Below are 20,001 nucleotides of genomic sequence, written 5' to 3'. Positions count from 1 at the left end.
CTATTTGTCAGAGTTTTACTAGGTTGTAATTAGCTCCCATGCTCCTCCTTCCTTTTCCTTCTGCCCCTCTTGTCCTAGCCCCACCCACCACCAGGCAATGGGAAGCCAAGACTATGACACCTCTGGTATAAGCTCTGCCAAGGGAAGGAGCTGATGGTACAGGGCCCCTCGCTCCACAATGCCCGGGTGCCTGAAGAGTTGTATGCAAATCCAAGTTGGGCAAATCAGGTCATATTTTAAGCATATCGCAGGAAATGTACAGTATCATGGAGCCATTCGTTAATGCTTGCTTAAATTAAAAAAAAAAAAAATCCCTCTAAAGTGCCAATATGTAACTCTTTCACATACCTGATCCGAGTGAGGATTTTTATAACAGTGAGGAGTTGTCTTAAAGTAGGGCATATTTCTATGTGCTAACGATGTCCGTTTTATCCTTGTCAAGCTTTACTATTGGATGACAAGGCCCTGGAAAGTATCAGAAAAAGCCTTCAAACAGAAATTAGAAAGCTAAGTGCCTAGCAAAGTTTTTCATGTTACACTCGATATTTTGGAGAGCACTTGTGGTCAAGATGAAAGACCCTCTCACTTAAGGAGCTGAAAGGTTGGGGTAAGTTACTTTCGGTGCCTCAGTTTCTTGATCTTTTAGGAAATAATATGGCCTGCCTGGTCACACTCAAGGTGAGCACTCTGGTACAGATGAGGGGAGTGTTATGCAAGGGTCTGGTCCTTCCATATGGCCAGAACTTTTGCCACCTTATTTATCTTGTACAGGGGACTTGGGGTTGATAGTTTAGAATAAACTCTGGATTGGGTACCTTACGAGTCGTACCTCATAACCTTTGTGAAATCCCTTTTACATTTGTGAACAGAGGAAATATTAGCTTTCTTCTCTGCCAAGTCCATCTTTTCCTTTTTGACTTAAAATGCTTTTCCAAAGGGGAGCTCTAGCTCTCAGGTCCTGAATTCCAGGTGTGCAGAGAATATTAGAGACGAAGCACTTGCTAGATCTCTTATTTAGAGGCCTTTGCCATTCTAGAACTCATCTGATTAGTGACAGAAGGGAGGTGAGTTGGGTAAGATGTATGTTAGTACCTACTTCTGCTGTTATGTCCTCAGTTACCTAAGGAAGAAAGGAGGCAAGTGATGATAATGAAGTACTTCTTTAGAAACCGTGTGTTTTAAAAGAACGCTCTCCTCCCCGGAGCCCGCAGGAACCGTCCTCTCCCTTTTGAGCTCTTTTCTTCCTAATGTTTCCTTGGGAGAAACTCACGGATGAAGGAGGCATTAACTAAGGTCCCATCACAGGGACACTGGGAACCCACCATATGTTGGGGAGGGTACCCGGAAAGCTCAAAGCTGTTACTTGCTATTACAGAGAATATTAAAAGGATTAAATCTTACTTCCTATTACACTCGGGCCCAAATTGCAGCTATATTTCAATGCAAAAATTGCAGTGCCACTTAAGGAAATTGTCTCTGTTTTCCTGAAATCTATTAACAAAGATTAAACCTCGGTGTCTTGTATCTTGGTTACTTAATTCACTCTCTGGGTTGAAAAGGCCAGGCCTATTTATATTCTTTGGTCTAAACTTAAAAGGTGAACAAAGGCTTTTGTAAGAAAAATAAATTCACATTCCTTTATGTGACAAGATGGAAGCTGCAAATTACTCTTGCATTTACATTTCAAAAGATAGCCATTCCTCTCCCAGCTTACCTGCCAAGACTTGAATTCACCACGGAATCTCTATTCAACCTGATGGAATTACTGTTACCTCCAGCGCAAGCTAGAAAGGGATGTCAAAGTATGTTCTCCTGAAAGGGTTAATGAGTTTCTCTGTTTCAGCAATGCCAAGAAAGAGACTGGACTGTCAACATCGTCCAGCATTGTCCACGGGCACCGGACATTCGCTTTTCTTAAATCTGAGAAGTTGGGAGGAGCTACTCTATTCTCATTTCATTCCTGGCTGCCTTGTTAAACTCACTGAGGCTCAAAGACCTTAAATAACCTGCCAAAGGCCTCATGACCAGTAATGGCAGAGCTGGACTCAAACCCGGGTATGCCTGACTGCAGTGGGGTCCATGGCAAGTATCCGATAACACCTTAGAACAGGGCCAGGATGTAGATCGTGGGTGGTTCAGGTCCTTCAGGAGGTCAGATAAATCACTGGTGCTTAGTAAATGTTTGCTGAATAAACAACTAAATGCAGAGGTGAGTGGAAGGGGTCTCCCCCACATTCCAGACCCTATATCCTGCGCCCCACCATCCCATGGCTGGGGGCAACGGCCTCTCGTCTGGGGGTCTCTGGCTGGCTGCGCTTACTCCTTACGCACTCATTTTACGTGTTCATTTCTCCCACTTGCTGTAGAACTTCTTTATATTCAAGACTTCACAATGGGAGCTCAACAAGTGTTTGATGAACCACATCAGGAGCTTCTAAGACGTACCTCTCCTAGACCAGCTCACCAATGACCCAAGACCCAAGGACAGTCTGCTCAGGAATGACACCTGTGTACAGAGGTGCACCTTGTGGTTCCCAATGCTCTTTGCCCAGCAGGTTGCTCTGGAAAACTAAGAGCAGGCATTTGTGGAGGAGAGTTTGTGGCAGGTGGTGAGTCAGCCCAAGTCATCCCTCACAATTCCCTTGAGACCCCTGTGTCCGTTACCTTATCCTATTAAAGGCTCCTCTGTAGGCCCAGTCCCAGAGGCTCAGATCCTCAGCTTTATCTTGTGCTTCTGCTGTTTCTTTCTCTCTTGCTTTCATCTAGTCCCGGGGGGGCGGGGGGCGCTCAACAGACATTACCTCCACAATATGGCTTCCATCTGTCCTTGCCTTTTAATTCCAATTCCACCGCCTTACCCTGGTCACCTTCTCTTTTTCTCAGTGCTTTAGTTATCCTGCATCCTGCTGAACCGCCTAGCACCTTTCTCCCAGGTTGATCTTCCTAACTCAGAATTCTGAATACTTCCATCTCATACCATCATTTGTTCCACACTGGCAAAGACTCAGCCAAGTAAAATCTTTTTTCCCTTGAAATTCAAGGTCCAAACTCTTCTAGCCCTTTACGTTACCCATACTTGCTTCATTCTCCTACTGGAGAGGGCAGGCTCTGGCTCCCACTTATTTTTATATCCTTTGAAGCATCAAGAACAGTGCTTTTGACATAGCATGATCTCAGTGTGTATCTGTTTCCATTCATTTAATTTGGTGTAACATCTACGGCACGCAGTAGACCTCCGGGAGCAAGATTCTGGATCAGACCTTCGAGTGGACGTTATGCCCACACCCAGAGAGAAAAGCGGTGATCAGGCCATTTGCAAAAGGATGAAGAAGGATGGATTTGATTACATCAGGCAGTCTGCTTTGACTAGGTCATTCAGTTTTCTCTGTATTTCCTGACCTTTATCCAGCTCGGTCTTCTCTCCCACTCAACTTCTACTGCTGTCCTGGGTGACCTGAACTTCTCCATGGACATGGGCGTCCACACTTCGGCCTTTCAACAGCTCACCCTCGATGTCAAGGATGTTCCCGTCCTCTCTAGTCTTGCCACACACTGGGTTTTGTCACTTCACAGACACCAAAGCTTTGGCCACAGATTCTAATTCTTTTTTACAGGAATTACTACATCCAGTTCCTACGTTCCTTTCTCTCTCTCCCCTCTCCTAGCTCACCTCTTCCTTATCCAGCCCAGGTACCATGGTCAATCACTTTAGCCTCACTGTGACCACCGTCCTTAACTTCTTTGCTTCACACTCCTTCCACTGCACCTACCACTGATATCACCAATGGCATTCCTAGGCTGCCACGGGCTGCTTGGGAAGCTCTTGGTACCACACTGACCTGGGCCAATGCATTCTCTGCCCCTGCCCTTTCTAACACCTCCTTTCCATTGGCATTTAAAGCAACAAGGGGAAAATAACCTTGCCTTCACTTCTGGATCTTGCTCTCTATACTCCTCACAGCCAAGTATCCGCAAAGAGTGGTCTCCCCTCGCTGCCCCCACTTCCTCAAGCTCCGACCCACCAATGATGGTGAATCAAAGACTGAGCCTTGAGACCAGCACTGTCCAGTATGACAGCTACTGGCCACATGCAGCTACTTCAATGAAAACCAATAAAAATGAAGTGAAACTAGTTTATGGAAGCCACCTTTCAAGTGCTCCATAGCTCCATGTGGTACAGGTTTGGAGTATTTCCACCATCACAGAAAGTTCTGTTGGACAGTGTTGGTCTATACCACTCCCAACTTGCTCCTCATACTGGTCTTCCTGTTTTAATAAATAATATCCCCATGCACCACATGATCCAAATCTTTCGTAAGGAGCTGTCACTGTGGATTCCCCCTTCTCAGATACTCCAGTCTGTACACTTCCATTCAGAGACTAAGCCTTGACAATCCTTCCTCTACCCACATCTCCCCATCTTGGTAGCCAGCGTCTCAGCTTGGGTCTCCAGCAGCTACTCTGTTATACCAGTGGCTTGTTACTCAGTTCCCACATTCTCTACATGGTAGACAGTGGGCCTTTCTCAAAATGCACAATGGCTCTTCAATGACTTCTTCTGCCTTAGGGATAAAGGTCAAACTTGTCAAAAGGGCAGCAGCCCTTCCCTGACAGACAGCCGCCCTCCCTAGCCCCATCTTCTGCCACTCCCCCCAGCCCCACGGCCTTCCTGCAGCCCCCAAACATGCTTCAGCCTTTGTTCACTTCCAGGCTTTTACTCCTTTAAGTCTCTCTGTCTAAAGCACTCTCTCCTTTTTGCTCAGCTGTGTAACTCTTCCTTGTTCTTTCTTCACGTCTTAGGTAGATAGCACAGCCTTTCAAACCCACACCCCTGTCCCCATCCCCAGGCCAGGCTACGTGGCTCTCCCACATGTCCCCCTGTCACTTGTGCTGACTGCATCTCAGATCTCGTCACACTGAACTGTGACGTCCTCATTGTATCCCCATTACCTACGTGGGGGCCAAGCACAAAGGTTGACAATGTCATGAAATCTGATTTCTCGGTTGGCCCTGCATAAACAGTAAAGGTGGTTAATCTTATTGGGTGCTGCAGGAAATGGAACCAGGCCAAGTGCAAAGACTTCTTTGATAAGCCACTTTTAATTAAAAGATGAAACTGTCTCATATCTTTCTAGAGCCATTTTCTAAACTGTGATGTGTGACCCATATGGGTAATACAATCAGTATGGTCGGTCATGACCCACTACTTAAAAAGGATGGAATGGAATAGAAAGTAGCAGAGGACATCAATGCATATTAAGGGTGAATATTTTTCATGAAATCTTTGCTTCAGCTATATTTGTGATATGTGTGTATGTACTGGGCCATACACTGTAAACCTTATCTCTTGCTGTGGCTCACAGAGGTTGAAAAATACTCTTCTAGCTAATGCTTGGTTGATTATTCCTGGAGCAGACATACAAATAGAGAACCAGCTTTAGAAACAGCATGTCACATTACACATGCTCTATAATTTTCAGTTCTGTCTTCAAGTGTCCTATAATTTTCATTAACTTTTCAAAAATAGCTTGCAAATTTTCTTTCATTTTGTGCTATCAAAATTATCCTGAAGGCTAATTTTTACCAGCTACACAGAGTCCTCAGCATCTGTTTAGAGATACAGAGACCTCTGCAGCAACTCCGTAGATGGAGGGCTTTCATCTTCCCTGGTCAGCTTCTGAAAGAACTCCCTAAGAGCAGCGCTGAGCTCACTTACCCGGGTATGGTCCACGGAGCTCTGAACACATTAGGTGCTCAATAAATGTTAGTCTGAACACATTCATTCAACATTTTCAGAAATAAGGGTCCCCTACTTGCTACCCGATATTACACATTCATCCGTCCATCCACCCAAACCAGGGTGAAGTGGGGGAGCATCACCACACATGCATTTTATCCTCCCACTGATAAGAGAAAAAAAATCAGCATAATTGGTACCCTGTGTAGTTAGAGAGCTCTAAAAGCCACTACAACTTCCAGGAAGGCCCAAATGTTTTAGTCTGAGTTACTGCTGAACTTGTTTGAACTAGGTATTATTATACCTAGAACATTTCTATTTCCCATGAACCAGAAATAAGACAAAGATGCCATTTAAGTTTCTCCATATGTACCAACAGATGTGGATTGATAGTGATTGAGAAGATTCTGAGGTCTTGTCCTGGGCATGGCAAAAGTGATCAGAGCAATTGATTGAAAGTTATTTGCTATAGACAGAGATAGGGCATGTGTCATGTATTTACCATTCCCCAGGGAAAACCTTACCTTGTTAATGGATTTAAGGGTGAATAATTTTCTTTCACTTATCAATTATATAGGAAGTAATCTCATTATGCAAGTAATAAAATCTATATTCATTCAAATGTTAAAAACAAATTTAGAAAATATCATTTATAGCCTCACTATTCAATGATAATAGCTGATACCATGTTCACATCTAGCTTTCCAGTATTTTTCCATATTTATATATACTTTAAAAACATTTGCAAATATATTATAGACCTCTTTTTCCCCCTCCACATATCATGTGCCTTTTCCAAGTCTATGAATATTTTCCTTTCCAGAACTTTAAAGGGGAACATAAATCCTACTGGAATTAGAGCTCGTAATGGATTTAACTAATTCCCTGCTGTTGGGTATTTAGGCTGTTGCCAATTTTTAACTTTTATAGACATTTTTATAAACATTTCTATAGTTAATTCTTTATGCTCATCCAGATTATATACTATTTGGAATGAGAAACTTTATTTTTACTCTGAAGATATAGGCCATGGTTACTTCCCTTTCCACATCTATTTACCATTTAATGTCCATTAAAGAAGACCACAGCTTTATTATCCAAGGAAAAAAGTTGTCCTATCTTGATCTTGGCCTTGACAGAGGGAGTTCATAAAGCAACAGTGTGGTCTAGAGGGAGAAGGGTTACCTTGTTGGCCTTTCCAGCTTCTCCCCAGCCAGTCCCAGCACCCTGGAAGAACCATGGGCTATTCCCATCCTGTTTTCCCATCTTAAACATTGGGGCGTTAGACTTAATTCCTTTTATCCATACCAAACCTTGGAATGTAGGGTCTATAGCATGAAGGTCATATTTGCCCCATCCAGGAAACCCAAGGTAAATAAACTAAATCAGTTTGGAAAAATTTAAAGGATGCAAAGTTTCCATCTGCGAAGCATTGTGAGAATACCTCTCTCCTCGAGCTGGAAGCCCCATAAGTGAAGCATTTCACAAGCTGCTCATGGGTTGCTTAATGAGGGTTCCAAATGACACCATCAAATTTCTTTCCCTTTGGTGCCATCGCTTTTCCTCCTTATGCCAATAAGAATTAAGGGTGGTACAAAGGCACAGTTGATATCAACAAAAACTCTGCAACATCCAGGGAGTGTGTGAGTTTAGGTCTAAACCCTGAGCAAAATTAACAGACTTGATGTTTCTCTTGTTTACCAAAAAACCTCATAGGAAAAATGACAAACTCAAGAAAGGGGATGATTCCACTGATATGTACTCACCTGGTTATAAGCATCCAATTCATTATTGAGGAAACAAAGAGATAATACGTACCCAACAAACGGAGGAGGAGAAAAAGAACTCCCAGGGCGTAGGATTTGAGTTCAGGGCTGACTGTCCTACATGCAAAGAAGAGAAGAGGAAAAAAGAAAAGATGCTTATCACTCCACTTTAATTAACAGACCCCAGAGTCATCCGCGGCTGTCCGTCAGAGTCCTTCTGTAGAAAATTATTAATGGTTTTGTGCTTTTGTTTTTCTTTTTCACTTTCCCTGCCTAAACTCTGAAAAATCCCTGCAAGGGCAGTGACATAAGTTTAGGAATTTAACAGTGTTTTTTATTAACTAAAACTAATCTTGTTATTTGAAGGATGGAATGCAAATTTGGTCCACAAGGTCTTTCATCTTCCCTGGTCAGCTTCTGAAAGAACTCCCTAAGGGCAGCGCTGAGCTCACTTACCCGGGTACGGTCCACGGAGCTCTGAACACATTAGGTGCTCAATAAATGTCAGTTTGAACACATTCATTCAACATTTTCAGAAATAGGGGTCCCCTACTTGCTACCTGATATTACACATTCATCTGTCCATCCACCCAAACCAGGGTGAAGTGGGGGAGCATCACCACACATGCATTTTCTATCCTCCCAATGATAAGAGAAAAAAAAATCAGCATAATTGGTACTCTGTGCAGTTAAAGGCACTTCGCTTTTGCTGGGACAGGGAAACATCTTACATTGGTGGGTATATGTATCTGGGGAAAATACTGACAGGAAAGACAGTTCCCCTTACGCTATACAAACAGGCAAGAACCATAAACACCTCTGTCATTCTAGCACCATTTTGTGAAATCAACCAGACGAGCATGGGTCGATTCCCTAGATGGACCACTTGTGAAATAATCCATTCGTCTATATCCAGTTTCGGTACCTTTTAAATGGAAAGGGACCTTCATATAGTCGCATCACTTTGTTTTGAACCGACTCAATGTTCTGGGCTTTGGTTTACCCACAACAGTCCCTGAGCATGGTCTTTTCACACATTTTCTAGCACAGTCTCAGAGGGTACACTTTCTGGGATAAGAGTGACAGTAGAGGGGGTTTGGAAATGGTGACCGATTCCAGATAGAGAGGCCCTCACAGCTGGTCATAGATCGCCTGCGTTATGCCTCTTACTCTTGAAACTAGTATTTACTCGATGCTTGTCTTCTCTCCTTGAGGCCAAGGACTGTCTGCATCTCGTTCATCATCAGTGTGGTGTGTGACACATAGCACATGCTGAGTGGATGTATAAGTGGATAGGTGGGTGGGCACATGTCTCCCACTGAGGCCCGGACAGCCCTGTCTCTGGTGTGCTGGTAGAGGGGGAGGCATCTGACTGACCACACGCACTCCAGGTCATCCTGAACACCACCAGCAGAGAAACCTCCTCTTGTCCCGGCCCCATTATGGGTCTCTAGGGAAGACGGGGAGGTAAGTGCACTACTCTGCCCCCTGGAAGGACCAGGCTAGACCTAGAGACAGTCCTGTGTGGCTGAGCCTCAGGAAACACCAGGAGCATTTCAGTGTGGCCGAAAGGCCAGGAAGACTCACGTGGTGCAGGAAGGACCTAGGCAAGCAATTCTGCAGAAAATAAGCATTAGAAATAAAGTTACCAATGGGACATCTAAATCCGGTGGGATACCTAGTACACAAGATGTATAACCCATCTCTGGACTTGGTAGCTAGAATACTATTCTTAACCGACCCCAGGGGTCATTCCTCCAATCATCCAGTGGCAACCATCCAATGACCTACCACCTGGTTTGAGCATCAGATGGGCATGCCTTTGGCTTCTTGGTATATAAGGCCAAAAGACACTGTCACACCAAAAAGGACATGGATGTTGTTTCCACAATCTCTGCCCTATTTCTGAGATTTTTCAGAGAAAACTGAAAATGTGTTATTCTTGGGGACGTACACGTTCCTTTTCAATTGCAAAGAGTCCAGTATAAGTAAGCAGTCCCAGGGCGGCAGGTCAAGACTTTCCATTGAATGACTGACAGGGAAACCACTCTCTGGCTGATCAAGCCAGATACCTGTACAACATCAAAGATGAGATCAGTGTTTCTGGACAGAAACATGGTCAGTTCTCTTTCGAATGCGCATGGAACAAAATCCAAGCTCTCTGGAGTTAATACTGGCGCACATTCACTTGAGGGTACTGACTTGAAAGACACAAAGATAAAGGCAAATTCTCCTTATCAAGAAAACATGCTGGCATAATGAGCCAGAGTACTTATCACTTGAAGTTTGATTTCCTCTTAGCTATCATGTCACTAGGAATAAAGTGAACAAGATGCTAAGATCTGCCTTCATATCCTGTTGGGAAACTGGCTCCCACAGGAGCAATAATCCTTCTCGGCTTTAGTTACGGAGAAATGGAGGGTTTGGGTCAACATTACTGAAAGTGCCAGGCCAGGCCAGGGAGAGGGCCTTAGCTCCACTACTTACTAGCTACGTGACCTTGAGGATACCGCTTAATCACTCTCTGAGCCTCTGGCGTCTCCCCATCTGAGTGCTAATAAAGATGCAAACACAGGAAGTGAAAACAAGAGCCCGGTGCGGGCACCCAAGTGACTGCTAGTTGGTATCCTCCCCTGCGGATGTCCTGAGCACTGTTGTTGGCAAGTATGTTTCTGTCTGGAGCAAGAGTGGGAATGGGTCTATTGCTCTGGCATGTGACGAGGGCTGGTGCTCATCTGGGCTGTGGCTCAGACTGTTTGTGCCCTTGTAACCTCCCTAGAACATCTGTGACGGCAAATTGGAGTGGATGGTGATGGAAGATGGTTTACCCTGGACCCCTCAAAAGGCAAGTGGGCACATACCTCCAGCTATGAGGTAGACAAGGCCCAGCCTGGGTCATCCAGGCCATCTGTTGCTGGTGCATCGAAAAGGAATCAAAGATTTCCTGAAAATCTCCTAGAGCTATCTATCAAGCTGAGATTTGGAAGTGATTAAGATTTCAAATGACTTTCTGTGTTTGGTCTGCCAGCTACAACTACCGAGCTGGGTTTTTGCAGAGGAGTCAAGGGGAGAGAAAAAAGGGGACCAGTCATTGCTAATGGCTGTATAGGTCATTTTTCCTGCTTCTTGGTGCCTTTTGTGTGTGAATGGCACAATATAACTTCAAAGGAATTTCTAATAACAAAAAGTAATGCAGCCACCCTAAACCCATACCTGAGATCTGATGGGTTTTGTCCATGTGCATATTATATATAATCACCTTCCATATATAATTTCAATAGTTCATTTCATAAACACTTTTCACATTTTTAAGAATTTTCATTATTCCACCAAGCTGTGGTACTATAATTTAACTCACTATTCCAATTCAGATTTTTCTGCTATTATAGTTAACATTGTAATAAAAATCTGTCTCCACTGAACTATTCTTCTTGTAGAGAAGTATTTTCTTAAGACAAGTAGCAATAGGTAGGGTTACCACATAAAAAATATGAACATTTTTATGGCTGTTGACTTACATTTGCCATACTGCTTTTTTTTTTTTTTTTTTTTTTTTGCGGTACGCGGGCCTCTCACTGTTGTGGCCTCTCCCGTCGCGGAGCACAAGCTCCGGACGCGCAGGCTCAGCGGCCATGGCTCACGGGCCCAGCTGCTCTGCGGCATGTGGGATCTTCCCGGACCAGGACACGAACCCGTGCCACCTGCATCGGCAGGCAGACTCTCAACCACTGCGCCACCAGGGAAGCCCTGCCATACTGCTTTTTGAAAGAAGTGATACGCTTCTCAAAGCCACCAGCAATATGTGATTTTACCCGTTTTGCTACAGCCTTGCTTACAGCGCTGGGTGTGAATTTTTTAAATTTATTTTTCAAATTTAATAAGTATAAAATGGTAATTTTCTATTGTACCCTTAATGCTTCTGCACATGAAAAGTGCTTTACTAATGACTTTCTAACATAAGTACTTTGTGTAAATTCTTTTCCTCGTGAATTCATAACCAAGATCAGGAAGTGTGGTAGGCACAGTGAGAAAAAGAGATAGGCCAGATAAAGCAGCTGGTGATGTACATTTGTACAGGCTGCATCCAAGCATTTCATTCCTACTTTTATCTCTAGCCCTTGGGATTGAACTGGTTTGTTTAGATAACTGCATCCTGGTGAGATGGATCTGTGTTTGCTGCCACTTCTTCTGGTTTCAGATGGATGCCAGAGCATGGAGCATTCTGCTTCTAGGTTCCTCAAACAGTCTAGATAACTTTGAAATTGTGTAAGTTACTCAGAATATTACTCAGTAATTCACCTTTGAGGCACCTCATCTGCCCCCAGGACAGGTCCTGAGAGATGGGGAAACAGAATTACGGGGGGCTCTCTCCAACCATCCACTTATACAAAAGCAGTCACTGCCTGCCTTCCATTAGCCACTCAGCCCTGCATCACACTTTGTCAATGACCCCTCACATCTTCACGGCATTTGCACATACATGGTCTCGGCAGGACCCACACCACGGCAGGAGGCAGGCAGGACCCATGACATCACCTCTAGTTCCAGATCCAGAAACAAGTCTGAGGGAAAATGGGCCCAAGGTCATACAGCTAATCAGTGCCCGGACAGGAGCCAGACACAGGGACTTGGCTAGTCCAATGTCATTTTCATTTTACTCCAACAATGCGGCTCTTTGCAAATATCAATAAGGGACCACGGTCCCTTTCCAAATCACCTGTAGCATCTATTCTTGGGATGACATGAAAGTGTAGTGTTCTCTACTTTTGGTGTGGGGTCTCTATCAAACGTAACCGATTCCTACCAGCCTAGGGAAGCTGGCTTGTAAGACTCGTATAGTCCCCGGAGTTCTGATTTCCAGGAGAACTGCAGACACACAGCAGGTGGGGAGGGGGAGACGGGAGGCTGGCTCTCGGGTCCGGGTTCCGGGGGCTAAGCTTACCTGATAAGGATAATGACTGAGGGAGTCTGAGCCATTGCCCCAATCATGCTGCAGACACACATCACACACAGGAAGGTGAGGAAGGCCTCTTGGCAGCCAGGACTGGGGCATTTTCCAGGGACCACAGTTGCATTCTCAGGCGGGACGGTCGTGAGGCACGCACAGCTGGTGAGATTCTGAAAGGGAAGCATTCAGCCCTTTTAACTGGGGGTATCTCCAGTTTCCCAATCCAAAGCCATCCAGCAGCTGGAACTGTCATAGCCTTATTATACATTCTGCAGCATTTCATTAATTAGGCCTGAATAAACGAGTTAGATTTTTTTAAAGAGGCTGCAAAACACATGTAAATAAAGGAATATTTATGGGGAGGAGAGCTGATTTCCCCGTCTCCTGTGTATTTCATATCTATGCTCAAGAATCCCTCAATAAGCCGAAATGCAAACAAACGTGTCCCCCCCACCAATACAATTAGAGAGGAAATTGTGCTTCCACAATGTGATAAAACATTGCCAAATTAACAATGTAATCACTTGCCAATTTGTCCTCTCTTTTATGCGGTTATAATTACACTGAAGTATATTAAAAGAAGTAAATCAGGTAACCCGCATATGGTTGCTGGTTCAGGGTCCAAGGTGGCACTTGGAACAAAGGATGTGCCCTGTCATGCGTTAAGTTGCTGAGCTCGTCGGGCTGTGAGAGGCGCCAGCTAATGGGAAAGTTCTCGAGTGGCTGAGAAAGCAAAGAGGGTGCAGAGATGCCAGAGAGTTTAGAGCGGATCGTGGGGAGAGAGCTGGAGCCCAGCGAGATACATTTATTAATATATGATCAGAGAGGAGAAAGACAAGCGGCTGCATTCCGTTTGATCTTCGGGGGGGATTCTTGCCCAGCCAGCCCTGCTCCCCAGCACGGTCCTGGCTCACGCTTGAGGAATTTCTGATGGCAAAGGGAAGAGCGGGGACTCGGAGAGGCAGTGCCGTGCCGAGCCAGCAGCCGAGCCAATTAAAGTTCGATAATAATAGTGCAGAGGCCTTTAATGAATACAAAGTGAAAACAATCATAAATGATTCATTGCTTTTCTTTCCAGGACTGCTCGGCTCTCAGGGCACATGCCGAGGTAAATCCTAGTGAGAGTCAAACAAATCCCCTTTGGCTTTTACATTTATTCTCCTCAGTCCGTCTCCCCTCATCTTTGTTCCTCTCCTCTTCTTTCCCCAGAGGACGTACACATTGGAGCTTTTCTTATGCCTTTAAGCTACATGGGATGCTTTCAGGGGTGTCCAAAGCCTGCTGCCTCCATCCTGTGCGGCTGTGTCCTGCCGAGGAGCTTTTACCCATGCGAAGTCGGGGAGACCTTGGGTTGGGCTGGACCCTTCTTCCTAAGCCATCTGGCACGGCAGGTGCCCTTGTGTAAATGGCCCCATCTCTGCACCCAGGGGTGTTTAATGTCGCGCCCTGAGAAGTGCTGAGGCCCTACCCCTCTGTCCCTTTCCATACACCTCTGCCTGGAGACATACTAGCTCTTCTCCAAAACCCCGTGTTGATGTCTCCTCCAGCTGCAAGGCCCCTCCGCAAGTCAGCCCCCATGTGAGCTAGTACTTCCCTCCATGAGGGTACACTCCACACCCCACAGCAGAGACCCTCGCTGCCCTCCCGGAGGAGACCTTGCGCTCTTGGGATCAGAACCTGTATTACCTGTGATTTACTGAGCATCGTCTCACAGCACAGCGCTGAGACACGGCAGGGGGAACTCAGCAGACGGTTTTAGAATGCCTGCCTGAACAGACCTTCCTCTGCTTTCATTAGGAAGCAGGCCTTCTCCCCAAGTCTAACTGAAAATGCCTCTTCTCTGCCTTCCGGGGAGAGGGAACTCCTCCTCTCCCCCGACCCCGACTTCACAGCTAGACGTTTCTAGCTGTTCACACTCACCACCTCTGCGTCCTCACCTCCCACGCTCTCAACTCACTCAAGCCGACTTGGGTCCCCACCCGCAGTAATCGGATCAGCTAAGCTCGCCAGTGGCTTCCATAGCCTGAGCCCGCCATCCACTTCTCTCCTCCTGGAGGTCTCCCTCCCCACCCCCAGCACGTGCCTGTGACCCACTTCCTCGACTTCCACAGCTTGCTCTCTGGTTTCCTTCCTCCCTCTCTGGTCGCTCCTTTTGCATCTTCCTTGCTGGCACCTTCCCCCGACTCCACTTTAAAATGCTGGAGCTCCTCGGGGTTCTGGTCCAGGTTTTCTTCCCTTCTCGTGCTGCACTCTTCCCTAGATTGTTTTACATCTACACGCTTTCCGATAACTCTCCTAAATTTAATCCCTAGCCCATATCCCTCCCAGACCCACTCGGGATGCCCCTTCCTAAGCCTCTGAGCCTGTTGAGATATCAACACCGACTCCGGGATGAGTGTCCTGCGTGGGATTCCGTGCCGGCATCTTGGCACTACTTTGCCATCCACAGCGGGAACTATTTCCCTAGGATTCCCTTCCCTGCATGGATGAAGCTGGACCGGAGGGAAACACAGACGAGATCTGGAAGTGAAGCAGAGGCCGTTACTCTCAGATGGTCAGACCCGGGGACAGACACACACAGAGGTGCCCGGAAGGAGCTGGCTGGTCCTAGCATCCTGTGTGCATCCGTCTTCTTTACTGACTACCCTGCCGACAACAGAGGGCCCATGGCCACCTCTACTGACCTGGACGCAGGCTTGCTGATGTGCTTCCCCAGACCCTTCCCGGAACGCCCCCTTCATCTCACTGAGCAGCCACCTGGGAATTTCCCATATGCCTCGACTTGCCCACCTGAGCTGGAACTTCTGGGGATGTAGTGAGTGACTGTTCTCCAGTCCTTCATCTCACTTCTTCCAGATTAATTTGCCAACTCCTCCACATTCACGTTAGTTCTATTTCCTATACTAAACACTTTATTTCCAAAAGATTTGTGGGTGCTGTTTTCCTGACCAAACCCTGACAGATACACATACCCCTGGCCCCAATCTCCTTTCCCTCCACATCTCTTGCCTTAGAAATGACACCCTGTTAACTCTATAGAGACCTGGTGGAACTCCCCCACCCCTTACTCCTATGTCAAATCCATCTTCCTTGTGACCATAATGCTAATAAGGACAGAAACCACTGTGGTTTTGATCCCTGACTTATCCCCAGCTCTAGAGTATGGTATTTATTGAATGAGTGAATGAATGAATGAACCCTCAAGTCCTGTTCATTTTATCATATCCTAAACACCTCTCAAACCCTGCCCTAGTTCAAACCCCCCCCATCCTTTTCCCCCACCCCTTTTTTTTTTTTTTTTTTTTGCGGTACGCGGGCCTCTCACTGTTGCAGCCTCTCCCGTTGCCGAGCACAGGCTCCGGATGCGCAGGCTCAGTGGCCATGGCTCACGGGCCCAGCCGCTCCGCGGCATGTGGGATCTTCCCGGACTGGGGCACGAGCCCGTGTCCCCTGCATCGGCAGGCGGACTCTCAACCACTGTGCCACCAGGGAAGCCCACATCCTCCTCTCTTTGATCCCTGCTGTAGCATGCGAGGAAAAAGAGATTTGGGACTGGGGTCCTTAGGAACACGTGGACTTGGAGAGTGCTCAGGTATAAACAGGGAACAGGCCCCTGGTGGATGCCTGTGGTCTTGTTTTGCCAAGTACCCCAGGAACTGCGTTCTGACTCACGTAGCCCCATAGGATGTGATGTCATCAGAACCCTGTGAGTGAACTGTGTGACTGGTGAGCTCTGTTTAGTTTAATAAGTAATCTGTAATTGGAACCTACACCCAGTCTTAGATTTCTGCCCTGTACCTAGGCTATGGCTCAACTGTATTACATATACCGTAAGAGAAAACTGTCCGCCCCGCCCCCCTCTGCTCTGATAAGTAAAAAACTCCTTCTGAAATTCTCTGGATTAGGCCTGTGATCAAGGCCCTAATGGAATGGGTCAGAAATAAGATGCCTTTATCTCAGTGATTATACAGTCCTTCTGGTCCGGGTGAGGTGAACGTGTCCAGGAAGGCAACATCCTGTGAATGGCGTGAGCGAACAGCGGGGCTGAGCCACCCTGGGATTGGCAGCCAAGGCAAAGGGGACAGGTGAGAGCGCAAAGCCAGGGGGTGGAATGGGACAAGAATGGACCCAGGGCAGTACAGGCTGGTTGGACAGGAATAAGCACTTGTAGGGTATAGATGCCAGGAGAGGAGAAGCAGGAAACTGGTACAGGACCAGTGATCATACTGGCTTGCTGGTGCCGAGGAGAGAAGCTGGAAATGGATGGGTCCCTCTCAAATGCTCTAGGCAACTCTGTACTAATTTATTCAGATTTAATGTATTTGAGAGGAGCTGTGAAAAGAGGCTGGGGAGGAGGTAAGCCGAGTGACCTGAGTGGGGACTTGGCTAGGTTTCCTTTTTAGTTAAATGAGTCAGTCTAACAGAATGAACAGAAAGTGCTGGGTGGTCCCGAGGGCTGGGGCGCAGGCTGGGACATTCCTAGGACCCTTCCCACAGAGAATCCAAGGAGAAGTGCTAAGCCTAAGTCCTATGGCAAGGGATGGGAAATGTCCTTTATTCGGGCTCAGGTGACAGAAGAGACCACAGATCGCCCTGGCCATTGTGCTAAACGACCTGTGGGGCTCTGGGCGTACAAGGCCAGGTTAGGGAGAAACTTCTACCCTGATGTCCCAGTGTGTTGGGAATAACCATCCCAGGGTGCATAATTGGAAGAGAGGACTTTGCCCCAATGAGGCTTCACACTACAATTCCAAGTGAGAAGGGAGAGCAGACAGCCTTTCAGCTGATATTAACTTGGCATGTAAGTGGGAACACTGAGACCTGCAAAAGCCCCAAGCAGTAGGAAGTTTGAAAATATAGGGATAACCTGGGTGTGAGGGAAGGAGATGATAGAGGTTGGGATACTAATTCTCACCCTGTTTGTATACAACAGCCCCGTGGGTGGCGCCAGCCCAGAATGCAGATGGACCTGGACAACGGCCTATAGATGATCATGGCCTGAATGAAGTGGTACCCCCCTAGTGCTGTCCACAGCAGCCCCCAATATATTTAACTGTGAAGGAAGTGCACTAGGCTCCAGGAGATTAGTCTACTGCTCCTGACCTGGCAAATGTCCAGTTTTCCATCCCGTGGCAAAGGAACGTCTTCCCAGTTTGCCGTTCTCTGGGGAGGAATGTGGTCCCCACTGCCTCCAGGAGGGTTGGAGTCTCTGTCTGGTGCCAGGCGTGGGGTGGCAGGACCTAGCTTTACTGCCCTGAGAGATCATGTTGATAATCAGATGACCACGGTGCTCACGGAGGAACTGGCCTGACCACATTTGGAAGCAGTGGTGACCTGGCGGACAGAGTGGGACTGGCTTGGAAATTCTACAAGAACTTATCGTACAGACAGACTTGCCCAGGCACAAAATGATGTCAGTATACAATTCAAGTCACAACACAGTCTGCAGGAGCTAAAGTTTTGCAGCCCTGAATGCCCATCAACAGGAATTGGTTAGATGCATTCCATTAGGCCCACACACGGAATATTATGTAGCAGTAAAAAAGGTATCAGAGTGCGCTTTATGTACTAATATGAAAAAAACTCCAAGATAAATTATTCACAACAAAAAAACCCCACAAGTAACAAGCTACAGTATAAAATAGATAACCAACAAGGATCTACTGTATAGCACAGGGATCTACATATATGTATAACTGAATCACTTTGCTGTACACTTTGCTGAAAATAACACATTATAAATCAACTGTACTTCAATTAAAAAAATAAATAAGTTACAGAATAATACCTTTTGGTGCATTAAAACCCAGAAATAAATAAACAAGCTACAGAATAATACCTTTTGGTGCATTAAAACCCAGTAGGATATACAAGAAACTAACAATAGTAATTACCTGTTGGGCAGAGTAGTGGGTTGAAAAGTGGGTGAACAGGAGACTGAGGTAGAAAGGAGTTTCCACTCCCTCCTTTTTGGTTTTTGAACCACACACATGTATCATCTATTTGAAAAAATTTTAAACTCCAGAAGAAGAAATCAACAAAAGAAGAACAGAGTCACTAAAAATTGTACTCTTGTTCTACATTCAGCCATTAATTTAAATTGAGAAATGTTTCTATTCACATGCAATGATGGAGTAAATAACTACGATAAAGCTGGAGAGCATAAAAATAGAAAAATGACTCTCTCAAATCTAGGTTTCATTTTCTCTTGATGAAGGAAATAATAAGCATGCTACTTTGACAGCTCATATTATAAGAACAAAATACTCCTCAGCAGTGTTTCAAAAGTATCTGGCAAATAAAGTTGTTTTTGTTTTTTTTCCCCCAATAGTCAATACTGATGGATCAATTATCCACCGGGCAGCTACCCACGCATCCCCCATGGATGAAGCCTGGCCCTGCCCCTTGCTCTTTCTCCAGGAAATAACATCCACACTCTCTCCTTCCAGCCCCGCCCCACCCTGAACCAATTCCTACCCAAGCAGGCAGAAGGCTCCAAGTTCACCAATTTCTCTACATACCTGTTTCCTTCCATTAGACTGTAACCACCCGACCTTTCATGCTGGATCTTTTTTTTAATACCAATGTTTTTCCTTATTGGAAAAGGGATGCATGTTCATTTTAGGTTATTTAGAAATATACAGAAAAATGTAAAGAAATATATAAAAATTAAGTTTTTAGTCCTAGCCAGAGATAATATTCTGTGACAGGCTTATCCTTCCAATCTTTTCCCATGCAGAGATAGACAAATCTTTAGATTTTTCTTTACCTTTACTAAAAGGGATCAGAATCTACTTATTGTTCTATAATGTGCTCTTTTCACTTAATACCATATTATAAACATATAAGGTCTGGTCAGCTGCTGCTCTTGGGTGTTCCCTTGTAACGTAACTCTATTAATATATTACATCTTAACTTATAGTAAACATGATCTCCTTGCCTTATTCATCTCTATATTTCTAATGTCTAGCCCAGGGCCTGAGATATATTAGATGCCCTGGGTGGCAATGCCCTCATTGGGCTTGACTTCAGAATATTCCCAAGTCCCTCTGACAAGCCATCACCGGGATGAGGACAGACTTTTAAATCAGTTCTGGCAAATGGGGTCAGGCCATACAAGAGGATTTGCAAACTCCAGACCTTTGGGGACCATTAGGAAACAGATAAGAAAAATGGTCTGGTGTCCGGGGTGACCAGTGGTGGGGACCATGGCTAAGTGGAGATCAAATGTCTTGTCTAAAGCGTCAGTCTCCTCTTAGCTCCAGCCACTGCTGCCCCATCGGGGTGCAGGTGCCATGTTAATTCTCATCCACCTTTCTGGCCTTTCAGAGAGGCCAGAAATCTAGATTTGTATATGAAATACCCAGTCTGTTAAACCTTGGTTCAGCCACTGTAGTCACCCCTGCTGGCAGATATAGCATTTAATCGACTAGTTTGTTTCTTCTGCTGGAAGATGCTGACATGGCACCTCTAACCTCCAGCTTGGTTTCTACAGTGGGTGAGCCCAGTAACGGTGAGATGGAAAAGGAGACTGAAGGATGAATGCTCAG

General features: G+C 45.8%; 1 protein-coding gene across 2 annotated transcripts in view; it reads right to left on the bottom strand.

Annotated features, from left to right (window-relative positions):
• The window catches only part of SLCO3A1 (solute carrier organic anion transporter family member 3A1), a 336,511-nt gene that overhangs the window by 12,463 nt on the left and 304,047 nt on the right, over window positions 1-20,001 (bottom strand). For both annotated transcript variants that reach the window (XM_032623298.1, XM_032623299.1), the window contains exons 8-9: window positions 12,446-12,621; window positions 7,556-7,620 (exon numbers count right to left, since the gene is read on the bottom strand). In XM_032623298.1, the coding sequence (XP_032479189.1) occupies window positions 7,556-7,620; window positions 12,446-12,621 (241 nt within the window). The remainder of the gene's footprint in view (window positions 1-7,555; window positions 7,621-12,445; window positions 12,622-20,001) is intronic.

The sequence above is a fragment of the Phocoena sinus genome, chromosome 2 (genome assembly GCF_008692025.1).
Source record: "Phocoena sinus isolate mPhoSin1 chromosome 2, mPhoSin1.pri, whole genome shotgun sequence".
NCBI lineage: Eukaryota > Metazoa > Chordata > Mammalia > Artiodactyla > Phocoenidae > Phocoena > Phocoena sinus.
Note: the sequence above shows the minus strand (reverse complement) of the source record. Positions and strands in the feature narration are given on the sequence as shown.